Genomic DNA, 27,889 nt, shown 5'->3' with positions numbered 1-27,889 from the left:
GAGACCTAACACTTATTCCTTGTGCTACAATGGCACCTGAGAGGGGAAAAAAAACTTTAGCTTTTGGTGCCAGCTATTGCAATGTCAACTGTTGTTCAGAGGGGTTGAGTGCTTTAAACAGATTTTACACAGCTATGAAACTATGAAAAATTTATAAACAGCATTTACATAGAGCCAACATATAAAAAATATATTTTATTGATAGCAGAGTAAAAGCACCAAGCATCACGAACGGAAAGGTCAACTTAACTACACAATATGAATTAGCAGATGTACATAAACAGTAAAATTGCTGAAAAAAAAAGACATGTCTAAGTTTTTCTTCTTGCACTTATCAGGAATACCAATATAAGGGGATAACAACAATTTATACTGTGTGAGAAGAGTGTTGATTGGTTGGCAAGTGGCAGTGCCATAGAGAATGCAGTGATGGTGACTGACAGTTAATGCCAAGCATTGTTTTGAAATTGAAACCAGGCAATTTGACCGTGATTGGTCAAGGCATTGCCCCAAGGAATGAGTCAGCGAATGGCTGTCACTTATTTTATTTAACTGAAACAGGCGCAAATGTACATGTACATATATTGTTCCTGTTTCAGCTGAACAAAATAAGTGACAGCCATGTACTGACTCATTCCTCAGGGCAGTGCCATGACCAATCGGGGTCAAGTTACCTGGTTCAAATTTCAAACAATGCTTGGCATTAACTATCAGTCACCATCACTGCATTCTCCATGGCAATGCCACTTGCCCACCAACCAGCCCTCTCTTCACATACAGTATAAATTGTTTTCCCCTCAAATTGGTATTCCTGTCAGTGTCCCGATGAGTGTAAGACAAAAAGCTGAGACACGTCTCTTTTTTCAGACGTGAAACTCAAGTTCTGTACTACCAAACGACTAACAGTAAAATTCTTGTGACAATATAACTGGGCAAAACAAGCTGAGAAAATATTCAATGTCACTGGTACACAGATAATGTGCCGAATTCACAATCTGGAATGTGATTAATATTATTGTTTATCGAAGTCTGTCCCATCGCCAGATGGTGGCATCATCACATACAGCGATGAGAATACTGCTATCTCTGCTAAAACTCGTTTGTCGTATGGCTGCGGTGCATTTCGGATATGCCAGTGTTGTGCACCTAAGAAACAAAATCATAATTGCATTACAAAATAGTTGGAAGCTTAATTGCAGTATGGAAAAGGTGCAACAGCTCACTGTGATGGTATTTGCAAATGGTATGCCACAAAATGTACTTGGGCCTCTCCACATTCTAAATGCCAATATCAAAAAAACAAAAATCAAGACACTCCTTTATGGGGAGGTGGAGAAAATCTGAGCTTCAGTCAACCCAAGCAATTCTTTATTAAATAAGCAGCTGATTAACAGGAGCACCAGCAATGGCCTGGGAGTGACTTAACTAGCTGCTTCTCCAGGTGAGTGCTATCATTGATAAGATAAAAATAGAAGTGAGAGATGAAAGAATGAAATTTCTTTAGTCTCTATTTTATTAAGCATAATAAGTCTTATCGGAATCTTGACATTTTTTGCAGAACAGGCTCCATGGAAAGTGATAGGTCCATGATTACAAAACATCTGGAGAACCCTGAAAAACCGTATTACCTGCTGCCTTGCTTTTAGCATAAGTGTTATTCAGAAAACGATAACGAGAAAATACTAACTTAGCCTTATGAGGATCTTCCACTTCGAGGTCCCATACATAGAGTTTTCCAACTTGATTACCCAAAGCCAGCATCTTTTAAAAATAAATCTAGATTTTAATAAATGAATAGCTTCAAAGAAATCACTAACAAAAGGGGGAAGGTTTTTAAGATAACAATGAAGTCAACATATCCAAAGAAGATACTAAAGAAATACATTACAGACAGAGATCAAAAGCCTCAGTATTCAGTAATTAACTAACAATCCACTCTTTCAACAAACAAGGAAAATCATAAACTATGGGGGGGTTATTGCTAACCACCTGCCTCAGTGATGGGAGTAGTAAACAACTACAGAATCGAAATATACTTCTAAATTATACAAACTGGCAACTTTAAATGCACTTATGTATACTTTATTCTCACCTTCTGCCAGAAATCCATTGAAAATCTCATGTACCAGATATCACACTGACTGTAATCAAATCTTCCCAGTATGGTCACATTTGATTCATTTGGCTTTATTCTATCAATGTCATCCTCCATTTTGCTAGGTTTCCAGCACACTATGGCATTTTCACAAGACTGAAAAAGGTAACAATTGTTAATCATTGTTCGTAGTTCTTATATATACTGACTGGACCAAAATAATTTATCTAACCTACGTCAAAATAAATCAGTTAATTTGATGAGAAATTAATTGAAAATTTTAATAACACTCATCTTGAGATTCTAAAATTCAGTCCTTAATACAGTGGATATATCTATTGGTTATCCACATACCTCAACAACAGCGATTGCTAAAATGAAATGAACTTGTACAATGCATTTTTAATTTCTGCACTTATTTTCCTGGAAAAAAAAATCATTTATTGCTATGCACCATTTCTGACCTGGAATAGGCAGCAGCCAGGTTGCAACCCTACTCCAACATATTCACAATAAGAAAGACTATTTATAATTTAACCGCCAAATTATCTGTGTAGATTCACACAAACAAGGAGATTCATTAGAGGGTATAAGTTCAGACAATCCATGACCAAATGCATGTTGCAAACAGGAACAAATGTTTACCTTTGATAATATCAGATCTCCAAGCCATCGCACGCAGTCCACATAATTCCTGTGTATGTCCCTAGTGGAGAAATCTGGGAAATGGATTTTCTGCGACACAAATGGCCTACAAACAAAAACAACATTTTTATGGACAGTAAAAAAAAAACTAAAGTTGCATCAGTCCTCCAGAAAAACTCAAGACAAGACTAGGAAAATTTTTAATGATGCTCAAAGCTTAACTTGTTATTACAAAGATCTGCATTTATACAGTGGCACGTCACATCTCACCAACATTTTCACACCCAATGAATTACTTTCAAGAACAATAAGAATCATATAGGCTACAGGGGCAGGAAGTTTGCGTACACCAACAACCAACAAACAGCAATGACGAGAACGATCAGTTTATGTTGAGGATTGTTAGCTAGTACATCGAGACAATTGTGATCTTCTCCAAATGCTATTGTGGAGTCTTCAAAGTCTACCTGGTGAACAAGGTCAGTTTAATGTCTGGTCAAAAAAATGGCACACTGTATTGGAATGTCAATCTAGATTGTGAGGTCCTGGGGCGAAGCTTGAATCCACAACTTTCTAATTCAAGTGAGATTGGTGCTAACTAGGTAAAGCCGACACTCCAGTTAGACATGAACATCGTTGCTAAAACCAGACTTGTGAAATATGATTTTTTAAAAATTCTTTCTCCACCAATGAAGGTATTGGTTTGGAGTTGGTTGGGGTTATTGCACCAACCTCAATCGTACAGTAGTACTTCATCCAAGTGGTTATTCTTCCTGTTAAATGCTAAGGTTAAACAGGTGAAGGGGAAATGGATAAATCACAGCTAAGCCTAAATCGCATGATGTTTACACACTTGCAATTCTAGCAAGGGTCTCAGGATAGCAGTTAGGACCAAATTCATTGGTTTTTCTCCTTAACCAGGGGTAATGGGTCACCTAACACAATACCAATTGAAGTCAACCAACCCTCTAACAGATCAGGGATCAAACCTGGGACTCTTTATCATGTATATGGCTCAGCTACGAATTATCTCTGATACATCAAAAGAAGTATGTGCAATGTTTACTTAATGTGCATGCAACGAGTCAATAGGTAGTTACAACAGCTTTTAAAAATGTAAACAAAGTCTACGGAGCTTTATAATAAAATACATTTTAGATCTTCCTCTGCTACATTGTACAGCAGTTCCAAATGGGGCAGGTAAAAGGGGAATAAACAAGAGCATCAAGATCTACCTACTATCAATCAACATATTTCAAAAATGTACAACGTTTGGAAGCAAAGAAGTTGGCTACAACATAAGTTTCCCTAGAGTACAAGCTGAGAAGCTGGGAAATAAAATCAAGCAGGTAGTTTCTTTTAATAATTCGAATTCATAATGGAGAAGTCAACACCAGAAACAGGTACAGACATTAAGATTTTTATTATGTTACATAGATAGATGTTAAATTAAAGAAAGTCTCCATTTGAAGTCATGAGCGAGCTGGTAGGTGTAACAGTCCATATATACTACCAAAAGTATGACAAATTATTAATACTGATAGAGACATTTTTATATACCATGTAAATTTAAACAAAAGATACCAACATGAAAGCTTTTGCTAGAATAAGGTCATTTTTAAAAATCCAATACAGACTTGGTGATTTGGTATATACTGTATATGAAGGTAGTGTTTTTAGATCTTACAGTTTTTCCACCTGTGAAGGCAGCAAGAATGCAACTAGTTCTACAATAAAATAAACTAGGTAATCATAAAAACAAGTCCAGGCAACAGAATATAAACAGGGCTGAGGGCTGAAGTATGTAACCGCTACCTGTTAGTTTTACTTGGGTTATATTCATTCGATGCTTTAATAGCTTTTAGCATTCTTTCCGAGTTGATTCGCCACAATTTAAGAGAATGATCCATGCCACAAGACATTATTTTTTCTCCAAGGAGATCAAAATCCTGCAAACAAAGAAAAACATGATATATAATCCAACCTATTTATATGCTGAAAATGTTGTGAGGGTCACAAATATGCCTTTTATAAGTACATTGAAAATTCTTAGATCAGGCTCTCTATTTATTTAGCAAATGCAAATCCCCAAAGCCAAGTGATAGCCTTCTAATTTGCCAAGTTTAAGACAATTAGTGTGTAGAGGGGCACTTCTCGGTAATCTGCAGCATTGTTTGTGTCTTTCTATGAGTGTAAAAGGGTTTGTACTAAGGTCTCAGCAGTGGAGGTTGGCTGCACAGGGGCCCTGCCCTGTCCTGAACCTATTTAGAAAAGACCACTCTCGCTGTGGTAGTTCAAAGCCTGCCATTTGACAGTTGGGGTTTGTGACAAGGAACTTGTTACTGACTTCAGACTCTCTATGGAAAGCCATTTCAAGTGTCAACATGTACCTGCAGATGGAGTTATGCATCAATGTTAATGCCCAATTTCCTCTTTAAATGCATGACAGTAACAATAGCTAGAAAATCAGCATCCCACATACATTGCCTGCTGCCTCTGGACTATTATATCAGATTTCAGTGTCACCCTTAGCTCAGTGGTAGCACTTTCACCCAAGTCTCAAGATTGATAGTCCACGTTCCATTCTAAGACCCGAGCACATAATCTAGATTGACATTTCTAGTACAGCACTCTGCACTGCACTATCGGAGGTGCTGTCTTTCAGATGAGACATTGAACCAAAGACTCATTTGCTTGGATGAATTTAAAAGATCTCATGGTACAGCTCAAAGAAGTGAAGGAGGGATCTCCTGGTGTCCTGTCTAATACTCCTCTCTCAGCAAACATTGTCAGAATATTTAGTCATTATCTCACTGCTGTTAGTGGGTCATTGCTGTGTAGCTAACGTGTTTCCCTGTTTCAAAGTACTTTATTGGCTTTTGACACCTGAGCTTGTAAAAGACTCCATAAATGCAAACTCTTTTTTCATGAGCAGCCTGACATGTAGTTTCACACAATAAATTCTGCAAATAAATAAGCCTTTTCCTTCAATTTCTCCCTCCCCACTTAGATGGATAAGAAGCTTCAGAGTCTCAATGAACCCAAAAGCCCCCAACATCATTTTGGGCCCACAGCCATGTGTGCTTTGCCCTTTGTCCCATTCCCCTCTATAAAACATCTATACACGGTTTTCCCCTCCTCATTTTATACTGGGGAGCCCCCTTCACTAAGGAGGAAGTTTTGGACAATCCTCCCACAAACCACTTAGTGTTTAGTCATATCCCACTGAGCAACAATTCGTACACATTAATATCTTAAGGGGTGCATCATCAGCATTTTGTGTGTGATCTTTCCAACCCAATCTACATATTGCGCCATCCCTAATATCCTCATAACTAAGCATTTTTGTGGATGTGAACACCCTCTGAGCAACATTTTCTACATTGTAGTCAACCCTGCCCTCCAGAGGATCTCTCTCAGGCTTCCCAACACCCCGGCTAAATGTGTTTAATGACTACCCTAACCTTATTCGCCCCACCACCCACTCACCATTTAACCCCGCTTGACTAGAATATTGTCCATAGTCTTCACTCCCCACGTGCAATGTCTTAAAAATTAAGAAAAAAACACAAGTGCTCAAGAAATGGAATGTCTTGCAACATACAGCAATTAAATGCTAGACAACATAGATTATCTTGCTGTTAACCCATGCGAACTCAGAACATCTATTTATCTTTCAATGCACTGGCTGCATTTTATCATTAAATCCTTAGGAGAATAAATAGTGCCAATGAGTCATCTACTGTGGAATACTGTCTGGAATGGAATATTTAGGTTACCAACAGAAGCCAAATGAAAGCGCACAGAATATCTGGTCACTTACTGCACTCAGCACCTCATCTCGATGTCCTTCCACACCTCCAAATATCGCAACTAAAGTGTCTGTCTGGATGTTCCAAAACCTTAGAGCATGATCTAGTGTGAAGCACAGATTCCATTTAGCCTTTCAGATAGAGTATTTCACAGAAGATATACAGCTTTTATCATCTTGATAAGCTACCAGAGTTCAGTGAATTACAAGTCTTAACACTGCTCACTTGTGCAAAAAATATAAAGTAATTACTGTACTTTATAATTGTGGCAAACTTATTTTTAAGCTTATGGCAAAAGATATAACATTTCTTCTACATAGGATATTAAGAAAAGAATAGGAGACAATAAATTAATTTTGAACTTTAAAAATGCTAAACCTTCAAATGAAGACAGAGACTCAGTTGGTCCAGGAGCAAAAACAGGTGGGGAGTGGCAGTAATTTTTAAATGTTAAGTTGGCAGGAAGTCAGGTAGAATACAGGAAAAGCACAAAGTATGCACAAATCTAATATAACTGCCTTGAATCTTGGTGAAATTGATTTGAGGCATTTGATTGGTCTATCAGAATGTGACCAGATACTGCTTAGACCAATGAGCACATTTTTGGTTTTCTACAATGATTAACATTTTTCCATTCTTTAGACACAAAATTTAGTGTATATATATATCCTATTAATTTACACCTTTCATGTGAGAAAAGTGTAGAATTCCCCTGACATGTTTCAAAGTCATTATTTTCAACTTATCTTTCCAAGTCAATTTCTCCTTCTCCATGCCACAATTATGACAGCACCCTAGCCCTTCTGCAATGCTGCCTAGGCTGGTAGCTGCAGAAGCAACCCATGGCAACAATGCCTCAAATTCCTCTCCCCTCCCAGAAACTTCAATTCAGTACTCCATCCAGCACCACTGATGAAATAGCAGCTCAGCTTCAATGAGAATCCAGATGCAAACTCAAATCCTACTATACAGAATCCTAAGATCACAATTTAAAACTAAGTAGTTAATCTCAATTGCTATTTACCTTTGCTTACAGAAAGCAGAAGATTTGGTTCTCTGGGGTGGAATTTCAGCTCATTGATTGCATTACCATGTCCAACATAGTGCTACAGTCAATACAAAAGGAAGAAAGCCACATCAGTTTCTTCTACAATAAATAGTAAATACTTGTTAGGAATTAAAAGTAATAATGAGGTTGTGCTGTTCCTTTAACATGCAGCAATTTAAAGACTGAAAATAAACCTGAGTATTAAGTACCAGTGTGCTTTGCAACCTTTTGACTTCTAACAATTTTCCAAAAATCATAAGCATCATAATTTTTGGCATCTGAAATAATAATACTAATAGACAAAGGCCTTATCCACCAACAGATCATACATTCCTCTCTTGCAACTTCTGGCAGAAGTTATGTTCAGGTTTTATATTTTCAAATTAAACCAGTTTGGTTTGTTGCTAGAGATATTTTGTTTGCCATCAAGCAATAGTTCTTGAACTGCTCCAATAATTCCTGGTTTGAGCCAAAATTCAAAACAAATGGCAATTCTGTTTTGCAACTGTCAATATAATATGCAGATTTCCTGGATTGAGAACAGACATACTGAGGACAATTTTATCCCTGAAAACAGGTAGGTTTAGGTAGCCTGGGCTGTAAAAATGTTAAAATTCTCAAACTAGACCCAGTCCTGTCTATTGCTGATTTTAGCAGAGGCAGGACTGGGCATGACCAATTTGCTCCCATGAGGCACATTGGCCATTTAAATATTAACATGAGACCACAGAGTTAATCTAATTAATCTCCACTGTAAAATTTCACACTGCCAGTCAGGTTTCCCGGGCCTAAAAAAACCCAACAGCTAAAAGGATACGAGGACTGCTGGATCCAGCAGACAAGTGCCTTTCAACTTACTCATTCCACCACAATCTCCTACTAAGCTGAACCTTCCAACCACCCCCACCCAAAGATTCCAATCCTTCCCACTCCCAACGTCTCCAGACCCCAACCAATCCACACCCCCCCAAACCCATAATCTCTCACTCTGGTATCAGAGGCCTTTGCGCTCGCCAGCCAGTAAGCTTCTCAATTCAGCTTGCTGTGGCTGGAAAATGAAGAAAAGAAATGTTAATCAGGCTCTGCATTAAGTTCAATAGGACTGAAGGAAAACATGTTTTCCAAGTTTCCTGGAGCAAAACTCCCCCACTCCTTCAATGCCTCCAGTAACGGGACCGCTAGTTCTCTCTTCACAAATTCTAACATTTCATCGTAAGCATATGAACTAGAAATCAAACTCGAGCACCTAATGCTCATTATCCCAGACCACACAAGTCCTTAGTTGTTGTATGAGTTACTACTATAAGTTTGAAACCCAAGTGATTAGTGTGTCCTTTTTTCATCCAACATTGAGATTTTATCACAATATCAAAAGAACTTTAACTTTGTGGCAAATCAAATAAGTCACATAATGTAAATCTACCCCCTAAAGTCTCAAAATAGCACATGCGTCCCTATTTTTCCGCACTTAACTGGACCTTTCATAGCAATGCACAGTTCTGTTTGATTTATTACGATGCTTAAAGATAAACAATAAACCCAATGATTTGGAATTCAAAATTTTAAAAACAAAACGTACAAATTTATATCACAGAAGCATAGATATTTGATAGGGTAACAGATCACGGAAACAAGTAGTCAAGGAAACTTAACTAAGAAGTAATCCTTGAATATTACATTAACATTACTTAGAGTATTTGCTTATGCTTGGCTTTGTAGGGAGAGGGAGGAGTGACTGGCAAAATCCAGTTGAATACTAACCTCCAGCAACATTATTCTAGCCCACAGTATAGCATTCACAACTGATTGTACTCACCTTAATGCACTGCATGGAAATAGGATTAATAATTCGGATAATGCCCCTCGATCCTGCCACAGCTAGGAGGGGGTGACTTGTATTACTGTCATAAGTCCATGCACATGTGTAGAAGTTTTCATCTGTCTGAACAGCTCCAGAGTTAGAGTCAATACAGAATAAAACCTCAATGGTAATTTCTTTGTCCCTGTATTCCTTTTGTAACTGCAATTCCTCCTCCAGTGAGAATTATGAAATAATCTTACTCAGGCTTATCCATGACAAATGCTGGTGCCAGTTTGGCTATGCAATGAAAAGGACACGAGAACCCAACTGGGCAAGGTAAATTTTCTTCAATCTCCAAAGAAGTTATCGTCTCACACACAGGAGCACATCAAACAGATTTCTGTTACTAACAAGTAGTTAAGTCAAGTTTACTGCCCCTTTTAAAATTAGTTTGAGGTTTCACCAGATCTGGTAGCTGGTAGTAAAAAAGACTCAAAAACTTTCAAATTATTTTAAAATCTACCTTATGCTGGAATTTCTACCTTAATAAATACAAGAATATTCAATAATTTGAAAAGCTCCATCGTTGGATGAAATTAACAGTCTCTGCACTTTACACCCTTCCCGAAAAATTGACCAATTATAACCCAGTACAGAAGGGCACTTTAGCATTTCAAGTTACTACCAGAAAAGTACAAGTTGAAATTAATTCCACTTAATAAGTGTCAATTTTAATTCCACTTGAAGTGTTAACTGTCAATCTAATTATATGTTTACATTCAAAGAAGGATACATCAGCATCCACATATGACTGTAGTAATCGTATTTCTCCTTGAGAATGGCATTCATACAGTGTGACCTATTTCAAATAAAGAGAGAACGATTAGAATATATATGAACATCTGATGAAACACTGCAATCATTAGTATGCATATAAACACTAATTCTGACAAGCACTCTATATCTAGGATATATGGCACAGAACAGGCCATTCGGTGCATTCAATCCATACTGGTGTTTAAGCTCCACCCAAGCCTCCTCCCATCTTTTCTCATCTAAATCTACCATCGTAACCATTTATTTCTTTCTCCCTCAAATGCTTGTCTAATTTCCCTTAAATGCATCTATACTATCCGCTTTAACCATTCCCTGTGATAGCAAGTTCCACACTCTTACTACCCTCGGAGCGATGACGCTTCTTCCGAATTCCCTATTGGATTTCTTGGTGACTATCTTATATTGATAGCCTCTAATTATGCTCTTACCCACAAAAGGAAACACTCTCTCTGTACCCACAGTATCAAAACCTTTCATAATTTTAAAGATCTCTATCAGGTCACCCCTTAGTCTTTTCTTTTCAAGAGAAGAGATCCAGCCTAACAATCCTTTTCTAATATGTATTACCCATGCATCTCTGGTATCATCTATGTAAATCTTCCCTGCACCTTCTCCAGTGCCTTTATATCCCTATTTATAATATGGCGACCAGAACTGCACACTAAGTACTGTAAGTGTGGTCTAACTAAGGTTCAATACAGGTTTAGCATAACTTGCCTAGTTTTAAGTTCTATCCCTCTAGAAATAAAGCCTACTGCATGGTTTGCTTTTTTATGGCCTTGTTAACCTGTGGCTCAACTTCCAGTGATTGATGTACTTGTACTCCAAAATCCTTTTTCCTCTACCCCACCTAAACTTGCACCTTTCAAGTAAAGTGACTTCCCTAATTTTTCTATCAAAATGTACTATGCCCTACATTTATCTGTGTTGAACATTTTTTGGCCAATTATTTGTCCATTCTACAAGTTTACTATTGTCCTCTTCAATATTGACTACCCGCCCACTGCCAATTTGGTTTTGATTCCAAAGTCCAAATCGTTAATCTTAATTGCGAATGGCAGTGGTCACAGCACTGATCCTTGTGGAGCACCATTTCCTGCCTTCAGCCACTCTGAATAACTACCCTTTATTCCCATTCTCTGCTTTCTGTCTTGAAGCCAGCTAGCAATCCAATCTGCCACTTGTTGCCCAACTCCTGAGCTTATTCTCTGACCTTATTCATTAGTCTATTATGGGGCACTTTATCGTAGTCCTTTTGAAAATCCAAATAAATTGCATCTACTGTTCTACCATTGTCAACTCGGTTACCTCCTCAAAAAGATCAATAAGGATGGTCAAGTTTATTTTTTTTAAATCCATGCTGACTATTCATTATTATATTTCTCATTTCTAGGTATTCTTCTATTCTCTTCTCATTGTTGCATCAGCATCCATAGGTAAATGCACATTGTCCTCAGCTATATGCCTCAGGGAAGTAGGTTGAGGTCCAAATATACATTGCTCTTTTGAAAAGTGAAAAATTAAATTTGTGGCATGACACTTTTTTGTTAATCATACATTAAGACACTGACCCGGTTGCTGCCAACTGTGGCAAATACCAAAGGATCTCCTTCCTTACTGTGCCAATTGAACTGCACTCCGAAAAGTGGTTGACCATGATCCTCCTACAAAAGAACAAAGAATATTACCTTTTCCTTGTATAAAGGTTCGTTTGGAGCATCACAAATATCAAACATTGCTGTCAAGAGGCCAATCATTTTAGAAAGATTCAACAAACTATCATAAGATGACATCTGGTTCACTAATGCATTTTAGAGAAGAAAATCTGCTGTTCTTACCTGGTATAGCCTACATGTAGCCACAGTAATGTGATGGAATGCTTAACTGCCCTCTGAAGTGGCCTAGTAAGCCACTCAATTCAATTAGGAATGGGCAACAAATGCTGGCATTGCCAGCAACACCCACATCCCATCAAAGTAAAAAAACAGTCGGATGGCATTATTAATCTCTCTGTAGTTAGTATAAGGAGGTGCAAAGGGGCAGCCAGGTGGGACTCTGGTCCTGCACTCTCTCCCACTGCCTGCAAAAAAATGTTTCAGCTTCAATTTCACTTTTTCCTATGCAATAAAGTTCAGGTCATAGAAATCAGACTGACGTTTGCCCTTCATTGCATAGCTTTGAGCAACACGAAATAGCGTTTCCACATGATCCAGACAACCCACTTGAGATATAATCTACATCTAATGATTTCTGATCGTATATCCTTTACATAGCTTGGAGAACAAGTGCAAAGTGTTTTGTTTAAACTATATCGAAGTTGGTCCCAGTTTCTGGCTTTTTGTAAACTATCTGCCCGAGGTTACCAAAAGTAAGAGATATACAAGTTCAACTTTCCGTCAATCCCATTCCTTGGTCAGTGGATATCTAATAGAAAGTTTAAAAATAATTAATTTTTTCAAACAAGATTCAAATACCTTCAGAAAATATGACATTTTAAAAAGGTGTTCAACAAACATTGTAATGGAAGGACTTTTCCAAGTTATGGTACAAAAGTTAATTTCCTTAAAAGGTGAAATGATTATAACTAATTATTATTTGGTAGACAATGAGGCTGCCATGTAAGCACTGCCAAATATCAGAAGCACAACAAAAAAAAATTACCTTACTGTGACATGAACATAATGTGATATGTGAGCATCTGCTTTTTAAAAAAAAATTGAAGCTCACCATATATCTTTCTTTAGGGAATTTTCTGAACATTGTTTACTACATTTCCAGCTGAAAAACTGAGAGTGATAGTGACATAATTCAGGAAGACATAAGGATTACATAGAATTTTATAGCACAGAAACAGGCCAATTAGCCCAAAATGTCTTTGCGCTTCTACTCCACATGAACCTCCTTCTCCTCCCACCTTACTTTATCTCATCATACTAGAATATTCTCCTATTTCCTTCTCACTTGTATACGTAACTTCCTTCAAATGTCTCTGCATTATTTGCTTCAACCAATCCACGTGATAGCAAGTTCCACATTTTCACTACTCAGAATAAGGACACTGATCCTGAATTTCTTATTGGATTGAGTAGTGACCGTCTTGGATATATGGCCCCTAGTTTGGGCACCCCACAAGTGGAAATATTTTCACTGCACCTACTGCAGGAACAGAGAGGCCTAGGGTTCACATACATAAATCTTTGATTGTTGCAAGACAAATATATAAGGCTGTTAAAAAGTTATAAATTGAAGTACAAAAGCAAGGGAAGGGAGATAAGGGCTGTACCAATGGAAAAAGAGTCAGTGTGAGGTATATTCACAGACTTCGTGGGGACAAGGACAAAGTTCAAGGTGAGGGTGTCGTTGATCAGAACGACAGCTGCAGAAATGCAGTTGTGAATAGAGAACCAAAGGCTAGACAGTTAGGATTTTGAAAGTGCAGTTGCGATAGTCATTTGGTAGTACAGAGCTTGAGTATTACTGTAAAAAGGGACATGCTATCAAAGCTTTTCCTCTTGCACTCATCAGGATAGCTAGTAAGAATTTTCCAACAGTAACAGGGGAACAACAATTTATACTGCATGAGAAGAGAGTGCTGATTGGTTGCCAAGTGGACTCTGATTGGTGGAGACGCTGCCATGAAGAATACAGCATGGGACAGTTAACTCCCAGCTTTGTTCAAATTCAAACCAGGCAGGTCGACTGATTGGTCAAGGCACTGCCCTAGGGAATGAACCAGGGAATGATTGTTCCCTAAGCTTTCGATTAGTTGAAAAAAGGCACAGTGTGTGGACATGTTCCGTTTGTTTGCAAAGGACAGGGCCCTGCGTGTGAATATATGTTGTTTCTAGCATTTGTAAGCGAGCCACACTGTGAGCCCAACTGAACCTTAAATTGGTTTTCAGTGTAATTCTGAGCACAATCAGGATTGTTTGGCAGGTGTTGTCCAAAGACAGAATCACATCCAATGTTGGACACTGTTTTGAGTTTTGCAAGCACAGGCTTGTTGGGTACAGTCAGTACTTTGCCTGTTGTAAACAACTGAAGGGATGTGCTATTTGATACGATCCACCAATTGTTGGGACTTACGGCCTATATACTTAGCATCATGCCAGCACTGAAATTCATATGCCACATTGTTCATTTGTGTGATAGCCAGAGTATCTTTTTGGCTGCAGTCCATGTCCAAATGCAGCAAGATCTGAACAATATCCAGGGCTAACAAGTAGCATGCAATATTCATGCAACACAAGTGCCAGGCAGTGGCCATCTCCAATAAAAAAGAATCTAACCATCGTTCCTTGACTTTCAATAGCATTACCATCGCTGAATGCCCCACTATCAACATCCTGGGAGTTACCATTGACCAGAAACTGAACTGGACCAGCCATATAAATGATGTGGCTGCAAGAGTAAGTCAGAAGCTAGAAATTCTGCAGTGAGTGACTCACCTCCTGACTCCCCAAAGCTTCTCCACCATCTACAAGGCACGAGTCAGAAGTGTGATGGAATACTCTCCACTTGGCTGGATGAGTGCAGCTCCAACAACACTCAAGAAGCTTGACACCATCCAGGACAAAACAGCCCGCTTGATTGGCACCCCTTCCACAAACATTCACTCCCTTCAACACCGACACATTGTGGCAGGTGTGTGTACCACCTACAAGCTGCACTACAGGAACTCACCAAGCCTCCTTGGACAGTACCTTCCAAACCTATGATCACCACCAATGAGAAGAACAACGGCAGCAAACACATGGCAACACCACCACCAGGAAGTTCCCCTCCAAGCCACACACCATCCTGACCTAGAATTATATCGCTGATCCTTCACTGTCGCAGGGTCAAATTCCTGGAACTCCCCCCCAACTATAACAGCATTGTGGGTGTACCTACAAATGGAGTGCAGCTGTTCAAGGCGGCAGCTCATCACCACCTTCTCAAGGGCAATTAGGGATGGGCAATAAATGCTGGCCTAGCTAGCAACGCCTACGAATGAATAAAAAAAAAGCCCTGAGAATACACCTTGTGTTGCCACCACACAGTAACAGAATGCAACGGCTAGCTTCACCTGTTGCTCAGATTTTTGGGACACCTTACCATTCTCCAGGGTAATTTGAGGTAGACTGGGCACTTTTCAAGACCAAAAATGGGGGCCTTAAGCCCATTCATGAGTTTGAGCAACATAGAGCAAACGATGATTTGACCAGGGTAGACATAATCATGCGGGATGACTTTGATGCACCCTATTTCAGCATCAAGCTTGCAAGGTGAGCAAATGGCTCGGACCCTATTTACAAGGTTGTTGATAAAGCCAATCTTATAGTGCATGGAACTGTAGGAATCCCAACGTGTTAATTGACCAGTGAAGATAGACTTGCAGTAGACCATAGTAGAGACCCCACTGGTAGATTTCTGAACTAGCATGTCAAGGAAAGGGAACTTATTTGACTGGTCCATTTCAAAAGTGAATTTGAGTGCAGGATGAAGCCATTAACTTGTGTAAAGAAGCTCTTACGTGCAGCTGTGGATTCAAATAGAGCAAACGTATTTTCTAAGTGTCGGAACTAGGCAAGTGGTAGGAGGTTAGGTGTCAATCCATCAAAGATGAGTTTTTCTTGGAAACCGACAAAAATATTTGCAAGACCTGGGCCTAGAGGGGATCCCATGGCAACACCATCTATTTGGGCATACATAATGCTGTTAAAACTGAACTCAACTGCACAAGTTGCTGAATTCATAAGTTCGATGAATACAGATTCAGATATTGGTGGTGCGTCTGGATCACCATGATATGGTGATGCGGTGAAAATGTCTATGGCCTCCTTGAGCAGTACATTGGTGAATGGGCTAGCAATGTCGAACGAGCACATGGACACAGCATTGCTATTGATATGCAAGTCCTGCATGGTCTTCGCAAAGGTGAAGGAGACCTTCACTATGTATGTGGAGAACTTGCTCAGAATTAGCTACTGAAACTCGCCCAACCATTTGGCTAATTTCCGTTGTGCAGAACCAGTCACGGATAAGACGGGGCATTACGGGACTTCACTTTTGTGTGTCTTGGGCAGCCCATACATATGCAGTGCAGTGAGCCATTAGGATGAATCCGATCATAAATACTACATGGCAGCTCATTACTCCTACGCAAGTCCAATGAGCATTTTTGTAAAAACAAAAAACTACTGCGGATGCTGGAAATCCAAAACAAAAACAGAATTACCTGGAAAAACTCAGCAGGTCTGGCAGCATCGGTGGAGAAGAAAAGAGTTCTGTTGAAGGGTCATGTGGACTCGAAACGTCGACTCTTTTCTTCTCCACCGATGCTGCCAGACCTGCTGAGTTTTTCCAGGTAATTCTGTTTTTGTTGAGCATTTTTGTAACTTGCTTTCGAGCAGGGCTGAACTGTCATGCTTAGCGGCAGGTCCAATGGATACGACTTTGGACCCATCATTAATTATGGTGTTCATTTTGTTGATATGCTCACACTTGAGGATCATTATTGCAGTGTCTTTGTCGGGTTTACAGATAAGTACGCCTGGGTTGGCCTTGAGGCCTCGCAATGCTACCAGGCATTCACGTTGCATGTGAAAATGGGCCAAGTTGTTCAGAATCCCACAATATGCGTGCGCTGCATCAGCCAGGCGTGCTTCCAAGGATTCAGCATCTTCAGTGGATGCTAGTTTGTGAAGGATAGCTGGGAGTAGGGTTTCAAATTCAGGAAATACCTCTTCCTATTTGATGTGGGCGAAGGCACACCAAAATTGAAGCCACGGGCATGGTCAGAGAGGTTTACTACAAGCTTGGCAGCATCATTAATAGCGCCATCAAAACATTTCTGCTTAGGTGAGTTTACAGTGCAGGCGCGTTTCAAGTGTGTATTGTTTCTGGTGTGGTCATCTATTGAGATGATAGAGTGGCACAAGCAGATTGAATTGAAAAATGAAAGGAATTTCCACACCTCAGACCAGTGCAGTGTACGGCATGGTGTAAATTCGTAACCATCCTACCAATCTGTTCCATCGCATCTTACATAAACACTCGCTCAATCATGGAACAGGGTCTCACTTTAGCATTGTCAATACGCTTGGAGATGAACACTGGCACAGCCCGGGTTCTAATACACACTGAGAAATTCGATAGACAGCTTAACTGTTTTTAACTTCCCCGTGAGTCGAACTATGTTGTTGATATAAAACCAAAATTGCTGGGAAAATCTCAGCACGTCTGACAGCATCTGTGGAGAGAAAGACAGAGTTAACGTTTCGAGTCCGTATGACTCTTCTTCAGAACTAAGGAGAAGTAAAAATGTGGTGAAATATATACTGTTTAAGGGGGGTGGGATAGGTGAAGCAGGATAGAAGGCCAGTGATAGGTGGAGGCAAAGGAGAGATTGCAAAAGATGTCATAAACAGAAGGTCGAAGGGGTGTTGATGGTGTTGATGATACTGGCTAAAGGGGGTGCTCATGGTGACATTAAGAGTAGAAAGCAGATTGAGCAAGTGACAGATGGCCCTAGTGGGGGTGGGGGGGAGGGGATGGTGAGAGGAAAAAAATATCGAAATAGGCTAAACGGTGGGAACAAAACAATGAATGGAAATAAATTTGGAAAAAAAAATAGAAATAGGTGGTAAAAAATATATATAAATTAAAAAATATTTGAAAAAAGGGGATCTAAAAGGGGTGAGGATGGAGGAGAGAGTTCATGGTCTGAAGTCGTTGAACTCACTGTTAATACCGGAAGGCTGTAAAGTGCCTAACTGGAAGATGAGGTGCTGTTCCTCCAGTTTGCATTGAGCTTCACTGGAATATTGCAGCAGGCCAAGGACGGACATGTGGGCATGAGAGCAGAGTGGTGTGTTGAAATGGCAAGTGACAGGGTGGTCTGGGTCACGCTTAGACAGACAGACTGAAGGTGTACCGCAAAGCGGTCACCCGTTTGCGTTGGTCTCTCCAATGTAAAGGAGACCGCATTGGGAGCAGCGATTACAGAAGACCAAATTGAGGGAAGTGCAAGTGAAGCACTGCTTCATTTGAAAGGAGTGTTTGGGCCCTTGGACATTGAGGGGGCGGGAAGTAAAGGGGCAGGTGTTGTACCTTCTGCGATTGCATGGGAAGGTGCCATGGGAGGGGGTTGAGGTGTTGGGGGTAGAGGAGTGGGCCAGGGTGTCCCGGAAGGAACTGTCCCTATGGAATGCCGTAGGGCCATCTGTCACTTGCTCAGTCTGCTTTCTCCTCTTAATGTCACCATTAGCACCTTCTTTAGCCAGTATCACCACCATCAACACCCCTTCGACCTTTTGTTTATGACATCTTTTGCAATCTCTCCTTTGCCTCCACCCATCACTGGCCTTCGATCCAGCTTCATCTGTCCCACCCCCCCTAAACAGTATATATTTCACCACATTTTTACTTCTCCTTAGTTCTGAAGAGTCATACTGAATTGAAACGTTAACTGTCTTTCTCTCCACAGATGCTGTCAGGCCTGCTGAGATTTTACAGCAATTTTTGTTTTCGTTTCAGCTTTCCAGCATCCACAGTATTTTGCTTTTATGTTGTTGATATCCCAAATTTGGTCCAGGTACTTTTTAAAAGGATGTGAGGCAACCCGCCTCCACCACCCTCCCAGACAGCACATTCCAGACCGTCACCTCAATCTGGGTAAAAAAGTTTTTCCTCACAACCCCCCTAAACCTCCTGCCCCTCACCTTGAAATGATGTCTCCTCGTGACTGAGCCTTCAACAAAGGGGAATAGCTGCTCTCTATCCACCCTGTCCATGCCCCCCAATCTTGTGCACCTCAATCAGGTCACCCCTCGGTCTTCTCTGCTCCAACGAAAACAACCCAAGTCTATCCAACCTCTCTTCATAACTTAAATGTTTCATCCCAGGCAACATCCTGGTGAATCTTCTCTGCACCCCCTCCAGTGCAATCACATCCTTCCTATAATGTGGTAACCAGAACTGCACACAGTACTCCAGCTGTGGCCTCACCAAGGTTCTATACAACTCCAACATGACCTCCCTACTTTTGTAATCTATGCCTCGATTGATAAAGGCAAGTGTCCCACATGCCTTTTTCACCACCCTACTAACATGCCCCTCTGCCTTCAGAGATCTATGGACACACACGCCAAGGTCCCTTTGTTCATCAAAACTTCCTAGTGTCATGCCGTTCATTGAATACTTCCTTGTCAAATTACTCCTTCCAAAGTGTATCACCTCACACTTTTCAGGGTTAAATTCCATCTGCCACTTATCTGCCCATTTGATCATCCCATCTATAGCTTCCTGTAGCCCAAGACACTCAACCTCACTGTTAACCACCCGGCCAATCTTTGTGTCATCCGCAAACTTACTAATCCTACCCCCTACACATAGTCATCTATGTCGTTTATATAAATGACAAATAATAGGGGACCCAGCACAGATCCATGTGGTACACCACTGGACACTGGCTTCCAGTCACTAAAGCATCCTTCTGTCATCACCCTCTGTCTCCTACAACTAAGCCAATTTTAAATCCACTTCATCAAATTACCCTGTATCCCATGTGCATTTGCCTTCTTTTGAAGTCTCCTATGTGGGACCTTGTCAAAGGCTTTGCTGAAATCCATATAAACTACATCAACTGCACTACCCACATCTACACACCTGGTCACCTCCTCAAAAAATTCAATCAAATTTGTTAGGCATGACCTCCCTCTGACAAAGCCATGCTGACTATCCCTGATCAAACCTTGCCTCTCCAAGTGGAGATAGATTCTCTCCTTCAGAATTTTCTCCAATAGTTTCCCTACCACTGACGTGAGGCTCACTGGTCTGTAGTTCCCTGGCTTATCTCTACAACCCTTCTTAAATAGCGGAACCACATTAGCTGTTCCCTAGTCCTCTGGCACCTACCCCGTGGCCATAGAGGAATTAAAAATTTGGGTCAGAGCCCCTGCAATCTCCTCCCTCAGCAGTCTGGGACACAAATCATCCAGACCTGGTAATCTGTCCACTTTTAAGCCTGACAATACCTCCAATACCTTGTCACTCCCTATATCAATTTGCTTAAGAACCTCGCAGTCTCTCTCCCCGAGTTCGATACTTTCCTCCTCGTTCTCTTGGGTGATGACGGATGTGAAGTATTCGTTCAACGCTCTACCGATGTCCTCTGGCTCCACCCATAGATTGCCCCCTGGGTCCCTAATGGGCCCTACTCTTTCCCTGGCTATCCTCTTCCCATTGATATACTTATAGAATATCTTGGGATTTTCCCTACTTTTACCAGCCAGAGCTTTCTTATATCCCCTCTTTGCTCTCCTAATTGCTTTCTTAAGCTCCAACCTGCACTTTCTGTACTCCATTAATGCCTCCGCTGATTTGCTTCCCTTGTACCTCCTAAAATATTATGCAATCATACAGCAAGTCATGATCTGGAATGTAATATTCAAAAAGGTAGTAGCTGAAGATTCAATCATAACTTTGAATAATGAATTGGATATATAATTGAAATAGAAAAAATTGCAAGGTTATAGGAAATGAGCAGGGAACTTGAGGCAAATTGGGTTGCTTTAAGAGCTGGCACATAAATAATGGGCCAAATGGCCTTCTTTGCTTCTAGTTATGGTATCAGCCAATGGCAAATTCTTCCAGACACAAACCTTAAGACTGTTGACACATTTAAAGGAATATTTGCATTTCTTGGACTTCCACTTGCCCTTCCCCCAGCTCTTCCGTCCAGGGACATTTGGTGTGTTTGTAGGGGTGTCTGGCCTCTCTGTATTTGTACCACTCTCTATACTGGCAGCGTCATCCTGCAAAGAAAACATTATACAGCAATAAGCTAGAATAAAAATGATTTACAAACAGTTCAATATGACATCTTTTTGAAATTATATCGATCTGAGCAATGCACAACAGCATGAAACAGCATTGCTAAAGCACTTCAGTAGGAGAGCTATTACCATTATTAAAAATACATGGACAGTTAAAAAAAGTTAAGAAACTATCAACATGTTATTTTCATGGGATATGTGGTAGTTTCATTCTATGTCTCGCTCAGTCAATCAAATTGGCCAGCAATGGGGCCTAAAAAAATTGCAAAGAATTTAAAAAGCACTTCTATTAGCTACAGTCAAATCAATGATGGGATATTTTTGTTTGTTTCATTTTTCAGCTCAGCTTCAAAGACACCAGGTGCGTGAAACACTGATAAATGATAAAACTTGTCACATAGACAAACATCACAAACAGATAATACGAACTAGGAACAGGAGTAGGCCATTTGGCCCATTGAGTACGCTCCGCCTTTCAATAAGATCATGGCTGATCTGATTGTGGCCTCAACTCCACATTCCAGCCTAGCCTTGATAACCTTTGAATCCCTTATCCATTTATAAAGAAAATAATAGATTAATATTTGACCTCATCTGCACCTTATTTCTCTTCCTCATTACTTAGACTTCCCACAGGTAGGAACTCATCAGATCCATAGCATTGTTTTTGCAGTTCATCAGCAAATTTTTGTTGACAACTTTTCATCTCCGAAAGTCGGTTTAAATGGGAAAAGATATACATTGCAGAGGGAGGAGTGTGTCTGGAACTCACTGCCTGAAAGGGTGGTTGAGTCAGAAACTCTCGTAATATTTAAGTAGTATTAAGATATTCACTTGGAATGCCATAGCCTCCAGGGCTATGGGCCAAACGCTGGAAAATGGAATTAGTGTACTCAGATCTTCGTTGACTGGCACAGACACGATGGGCTGAATGGCCTCCTTCTGAGTTAGTAAACGTATTTGAGTCTATCAGCTCAGTATGCCACCAAAGAAGAGAAACATAATGAAGCATCAAGTCACATCTAATACTTGTTGTTGATGCGAACTCAACAAGTATGCAAGCAGACAACTTTTAAAACCATAAGCAGAGAAACCATGATGAACATGCCATCTGATTTTACACTATAGGAAAATGCATGCGACTCTTCACACCATAATATCGGAGGCTATGCTTTTACATACATTTTGTTGAAGAAAACTATTGAAGGATACAAGAGCAAGATGTAGGATTAAAATGGATCGTTCCATAGTGAACCTGGCTTTGGCACAGTATTATGGATCAAAAGAGTCCTTCTATATTGAAATATATATTGTTCTAATGTTTAAGCGGTAATATTCCAATGAGGAATTTGTCTGCGAGAACACAGTTATCTCTCAACTCAGCTCCATACAGCCCTACAAACCACAGGCAGATTACTAATACCCTAACCAATGAGTTGAACTCTAGGCAAAGCCCTGTGCAAATTTGGCAGTCCTTAAATCTGCTAAACTACACCAGAACTTAGGTAAATGTGGGAGTGTGTGTCTGGACTCCACTAAGTAAATGAAAATTCTGCAGAAATTTCTTAGTGAATAGATTTGGAGGGCAGTGATGGGTTTGCTCTCATCTGATATATGACTGAATAAACAAAAAAGACATGGGTCAGGGCAAAATGTTCCATAATTCTCCCAATCCAATTTAACTCCAAAAAACCACAATAGTGCAGGGAGTAAATTCAGCACAGCCTCTAACCCAGCAACTTTCCAAATTAGTACCAAGGCAACTCAACCAGATTCATGTCAATGCCAACATCTGCAGCAATAAAATCAAGTTCCACTAACTGGAGCAGGCTAATTCTTTTCATGGTTGCTTGTAGTCACCCTGCACAGTAGATGGAGGCAGCACCAGGTTGTGATGGAGGTAACACCAGAAGCCACAATATGGTACCAACGATTAGAATGGAAGAAATGAAGCCTATACGAAGAAACCTAATAGCAAGTTTTATATTCACACTGTGTGACTGGGATGGTATTGTCCTCTCCAGCGGCAGGGCTGAGTGACTCTGAGTTTAACTCCCCCTCCCTTTCATTCAGACGGAGTCCCATCGCACTGACTGGTGTTAAAGTGAAGCCGGTGCCCTGGGTCTGAACAAGTTGCCGCTTCTCATTGTTCTTCCCGCGGCACCGGAGGCCGCCCCACGTCCCAACCTGAGGGACCGTAGAACTTTTAAACAAAATGGTCATTGGAAATGGCCGGACACATCGCCGCTGCGATCCTCCGCTTAGCTGCGTTCGTCTTGACTCACGTTTTCGTCTCCAGACACGTCCGGGTTGCTGTTTTCGTCGCTCAGTTTCTGTCTCTTGGCCGGCATGTCGCCCCGCGCCGCGCTCTCCGACATGATCCGCACAAAAGACCGCGTCATGCCGCACACGGTCGCAAAGTCATTGCGTCACGCCGAACACTGTCGCAAAAATAAGGCATCAAAAGACGGCGTGTTGTGAAGTGAGGCCCGGTTTTGTTTTGGATGTTCTCCGTACTTGGCGGCGAATTCAGAATGTTATTCAATTCGGTTAGCTGTCAAAACGCTGTTGTTTCTTAGCTCTTAGTTTGTCAAACTATCTGTGTACATTCTGGTTTGATTAATATACTGACATCAGGGTTAATTTAAAAACTATTCGCTACTTCACTTGTAAGTTCATGAATAACTGACCTTATGACACCAGGGCCCAAAAGAGAAATCATGAGCCCTGGTGCTTCCCTTATTTCCGGGCCCTTTATTCCCCCCGCCCCCTCGATCATATATTTTTTTGAATTGACTTCAATTTATGTTTCACATTTTAACCTGAAACTAATATATCTAAAAGGTGATTGCTTAACCCGATTTTGACAAGCTCAGGGATATACATTTTTAAACTACCATCAGTTTTGCATGTCTTTTATAACATTCTGATGTAGCTTTTGTTGTCTATGTTTCCTTACAGACTTTGTATTTTGGGTGACCAGCCATTTCGCTTTTGCCAGGACAGTCCTCGTTTTTCAATAAATCCCAATGTCCCGACAGTTTTCTCCAAATTGCTCATATATCCCGGTTTTCAGCTCCCGTCAGTCCGCTCTTCTTTAATCCGTCCCCTGCGTTCCATTTACTGCTGCATTGCAGCCTTGAAATTGGATGTCGCTCATTCACTGATTGTTAAGCGGCTGTGCCGGGCTGCTCCCGGATGTGCAGAAATCCTCGCTGGCTCCAGCAGGGAATCAGCCTCTGGGTGACGAAAGAAGATCGGCGGTGGTGTCCGCCAACTGCAAGCTACAGATGAAGAGGTAGTCGGACGGCGCCCTTCGGTAAACTACAACGCTGAGGAAGGTGGCAGGCAAGTTCGGTTGAGCCGTGGCATGTTCAACCAAACTTCTCATTGATAGATCTGGTGCTTTCCTGCTTGTGGCCGAGGGTGCAAACAAAATTTCCCATATTCCAGATGTCATCACATGACCTCCTGCCTTTCTCTGCATCTCCCTAGACTCCTGTCATTGGTCACCCACGATGTCAATCATCTCGTTGCCCCACCTTCCCAAGGCTTTTCAATGTATCCCAGTTTTGACTTGAAAATCTGGTTGCTGTATTTATATTTTGAGGTGAGATATATTGGCACCACCGTCTCCTTGACACCCTCCTCCTGCACGTATTAGTTTACAGGATACACTGACTGAATTTCAATATAGAAAGTTATCTTGCAGATTCTTAACTGTACTTCTTCCTACTATGTGAACTCATTTAAAGCCTTTATTTCCAACAAACTGTAATACAGAGATGTTGATTAGTTTACAACCATTTAATTTAGTTTGTAGGGCTCTGTGTTAAGTTTGAGACTTGCATAGTCCCGCATTATGGTTTGCGTTAAATTGGATACGATAGATTAAAAGAAGTCAGCAACAGGTTCTGTTGAAGGGTCATTCGGACTCGAAACGTTAACTGTGCTCCTCTCCGCAGATGCTGCCAGACCTGCTGAGTTTTTCCAGGTATTTTTGTTTTTGTCCTGAAGAAGTCATATTGGACCTGAAAGATTAACTCATAGATGCTGCCAGACCTGAGTTTTTCCAGGTATTTTTGTTTTCTTTCCAGCACTTGCTGTTTTTATTTCAGATTTCCAGCATCTGCAATATTTTACTTTTAGTTTAGGTCAAACTTATTGTTTTAGTTAAAACACACTGAATACTGTATGTTTTTATTTTTCTTACCAAAGTGTGAGGGGCATCATCATTAAACCCACCACTAAGTGCATCTTTACAATGGTTTTTCATCATGTATCATGTATTCATTTAATATTGTGTGTGTGTGAGAAAATTCATTACATTTTCCCACAAGTCAAGGTTACAATAATCCCAACATCATTGTTACCTCTTGATATCAGTGGACAAGAACATAAATAGGAGCAGGAATTGACCATATGGCCTGTCAAGCCTGCTCTGCCATTCAAACGGTCATGGCTGATCTTGGTATTCATCTCCACTTTCCTGCCCTCTCCCCATAACCCTTGATTCCCTGAGAGACTGAAAATCATCTATCCTAGCCTTAAATAAGAGAAATCACGACTATAATCCACAGGCTATTAATCCATTCTGCTTAAAAAGGAAGCAGTGTTTGAAGAAGGTACTTTTTATTCAAAGTACTTTTCCATTTGATGAAAAAATGATTGTTATAAAAATAAGTGACATCCTTTTTAAAACTCAAATCTTTACCTCTGAATGAGACCCTACCTGGTTGAATAACTATGTGCAAGGACTTTCTGTGGCATTACAAATCCAAAAGTACCAGGAACAGCTCCATTGAAATCTTTGGGGACTGAGGCTGGGTTCAAACTAGCCTTATACTTTCATTAAGCCACCAATCCCAGAAGACATTATTTTAGTACTATGGGTTGAATGCTGAGATACTGGAAGAACTATGGCAGCTTTTAAAGTTTCCTGTATAGGGTAGACTCTGCAAATATTGATATCCTCACAAGGACTCCTGTCCTCACTCCTGATTGTTAGTGTGAGCTACCGAAAGAAAATATTGCTATCACTGCAGAAAACCTGCATTTATTAGCACTTAACAACAGAAATATGTGTGGAATTCTAGATTTTCAACTTGCTTCCCAGTGCAAGATGACTGTTAGATCGGTTGGCCAATATGGAAATCAAGAATTTTTATTTGCCAACCCACATGAACAGTTTTATGCCTGAGTGGCAAGTTGAAAACTTACCTGCCTATGTTTTCGGTACATAGTGAGCTCAAATGCAGACAGAAATCTGATGACTCCCTGGGACTCTTCACTTCCTGCCTAGGGCTCATAGACCCCAGCTTGGAAAGTTATGCTCTGAAGTCCAGATTTTCCCATTATGAATTGGCTGATGGAAAATTCATGACAGAACTGTTAATGTAAGTTTTTTAATTTAATTACCTGACAGATCAGTTAACAGTTATATTGAGACCTTGCACCTCCTTATAATGTATATCAACAAGGAGCTAAATGTGTTTATTTTGCTTACCTTTCAATTGAAATTTATTATTATTTTTGGACATATTTACTTACTTTAAGATCAGGATGCTCACACTAAGGGAGAAATTGCACTCACGGTAAGAGCCTCACTAACCGGGAAACCCTGGCTGGACCTCCGCATCTCATTGGACCATCCCCACCCTGTTGACCTATCATCAGAACAGAGGCTCACGGAAATCTGGGGATTGTAGTCAGTTCCGCCTTATATTGATCCAATTGGATCAAAGCTCCCAAAAATCCATTTGATTGAGAGGTACTTTGCTTCCAACCTCCCTGCATCTCTCCTGATTTTCCCCGATGTCGACCCTAATTGATTGGAGGGGGGACTTGGTGACCAATTAATGATGGTGGGTGTGAGAAGGAGGCGAGAGTCTGGAAATGTGGGTCTGTCAGGAAGATATAATAATTTTCCTAATGTTATTGAAATTTATTGTAAAGTTGAGTAACAGTGGGGATTACTGTTAAAATTGGTACAATGATAGATTTTATTATTAGAAAGGTAAAGTCCAAAGACTTGGTGAAACAATGGGAATTTGCATTCAAAGGGTTAATATGTATAAAGGAGAGAAAGCTGTGTGCAAGGGAAGGAATTCTAAGATCTAACAAATGTGAAAAGCCTCCAGCATCTAAGCCTGAAGCTGCTGTCTCCAAGGAACCGTTGCTGAGAAAAACTCACTTTGAATTCAGCTGTCCAGGGTTTTTTATTACTTTGCCTGGGTCTTTTAAAATCTATGTGTTTTACTGTTGTCTTAACAGAGGTGTAACTGGGGGTTAGATTATTTAGAGGATTTAGAAGTTATCATAGTAGTAATTTGTAGATGTATGTATGTGCTTAAAATAATTTCTTCTATTAATAAAGATTTCATTTAGTTTTGTAAGAAACCTATAAGACTCGGTGGTCTTATTACTACTGAATTCAAGGCACCCTTCTTGAAATATACAAATTGCAAAACAGTTGTTTCAAGTTTCCCTTTGAGGTTTGAGCAGCTTAGCATTTACCACCTGCTGTGCCATAACAGGGTCTGATTTAAATACATGACGGCAGCCATTACTGTGGCAGCCAGTTTTACAATGCAATGGCAGGCAGACGTGAGCAGGAGGAGAGGCAAAGGCCAGGCATCCGCAACAGGGCTTCCCCAAGGTTTAGTGATGCCTCTTTTGAGGTCATGTTGGAGGCAGTGCAAGAAAAGCGAAGCATCTTGCTCCCAGAGGTTGGAAGGAGGAGTCAACCCAGCCAGACCAAGCAGGCCTGGCTGGAAGTTGCAGAACGTGTGAGCAGCCATGGTGTCATCAGGACGATCTGGGTGCAGGGCC

General features: G+C 40.5%; 1 protein-coding gene across 2 annotated transcripts; it reads right to left on the bottom strand.

Moving 5' to 3' along the window:
* Positions 1-182: 182 nt before the first annotated feature.
* LOC144682881 (polycomb protein EED) lies at positions 183-27,446 on the bottom strand. Of its 2 annotated transcripts, none has more exons than XM_078545735.1 (12): positions 24,022-27,446; positions 20,885-21,037; positions 11,810-11,902; positions 10,195-10,260; positions 9,417-9,542; positions 7,577-7,658; positions 6,564-6,655; positions 4,556-4,689; positions 2,741-2,846; positions 2,093-2,251; positions 1,688-1,761; positions 183-1,146 (listed from the first exon to the last, which is right to left on the bottom strand). In XM_078545735.1, exons 1-12 carry the CDS (start codon positions 24,043-24,045, stop codon positions 1,020-1,022), a joined length of 1,236 nt encoding a protein of 411 aa, XP_078401861.1. In that variant the 5' UTR covers positions 24,046-27,446; the 3' UTR covers positions 183-1,019. The 2 variants fall into 2 exon arrangements, with proteins under 2 accessions (XP_078401861.1, XP_078401860.1); XM_078545734.1 differs by having other exon boundaries at positions 23,344-24,025.
* Between the last annotated feature and the right edge of the window lie 443 nt (positions 27,447-27,889).

Source organism: Cetorhinus maximus, chromosome 7 (assembly GCF_964194155.1).
Source record: "Cetorhinus maximus chromosome 7, sCetMax3.hap1.1, whole genome shotgun sequence".
Classification (NCBI taxonomy): Eukaryota; Metazoa; Chordata; class Chondrichthyes; order Lamniformes; family Cetorhinidae; genus Cetorhinus; species Cetorhinus maximus.
The sequence above is the reverse complement of the archived record's forward strand: the minus strand, read 5'-3'. Positions and strand labels throughout refer to the sequence as shown.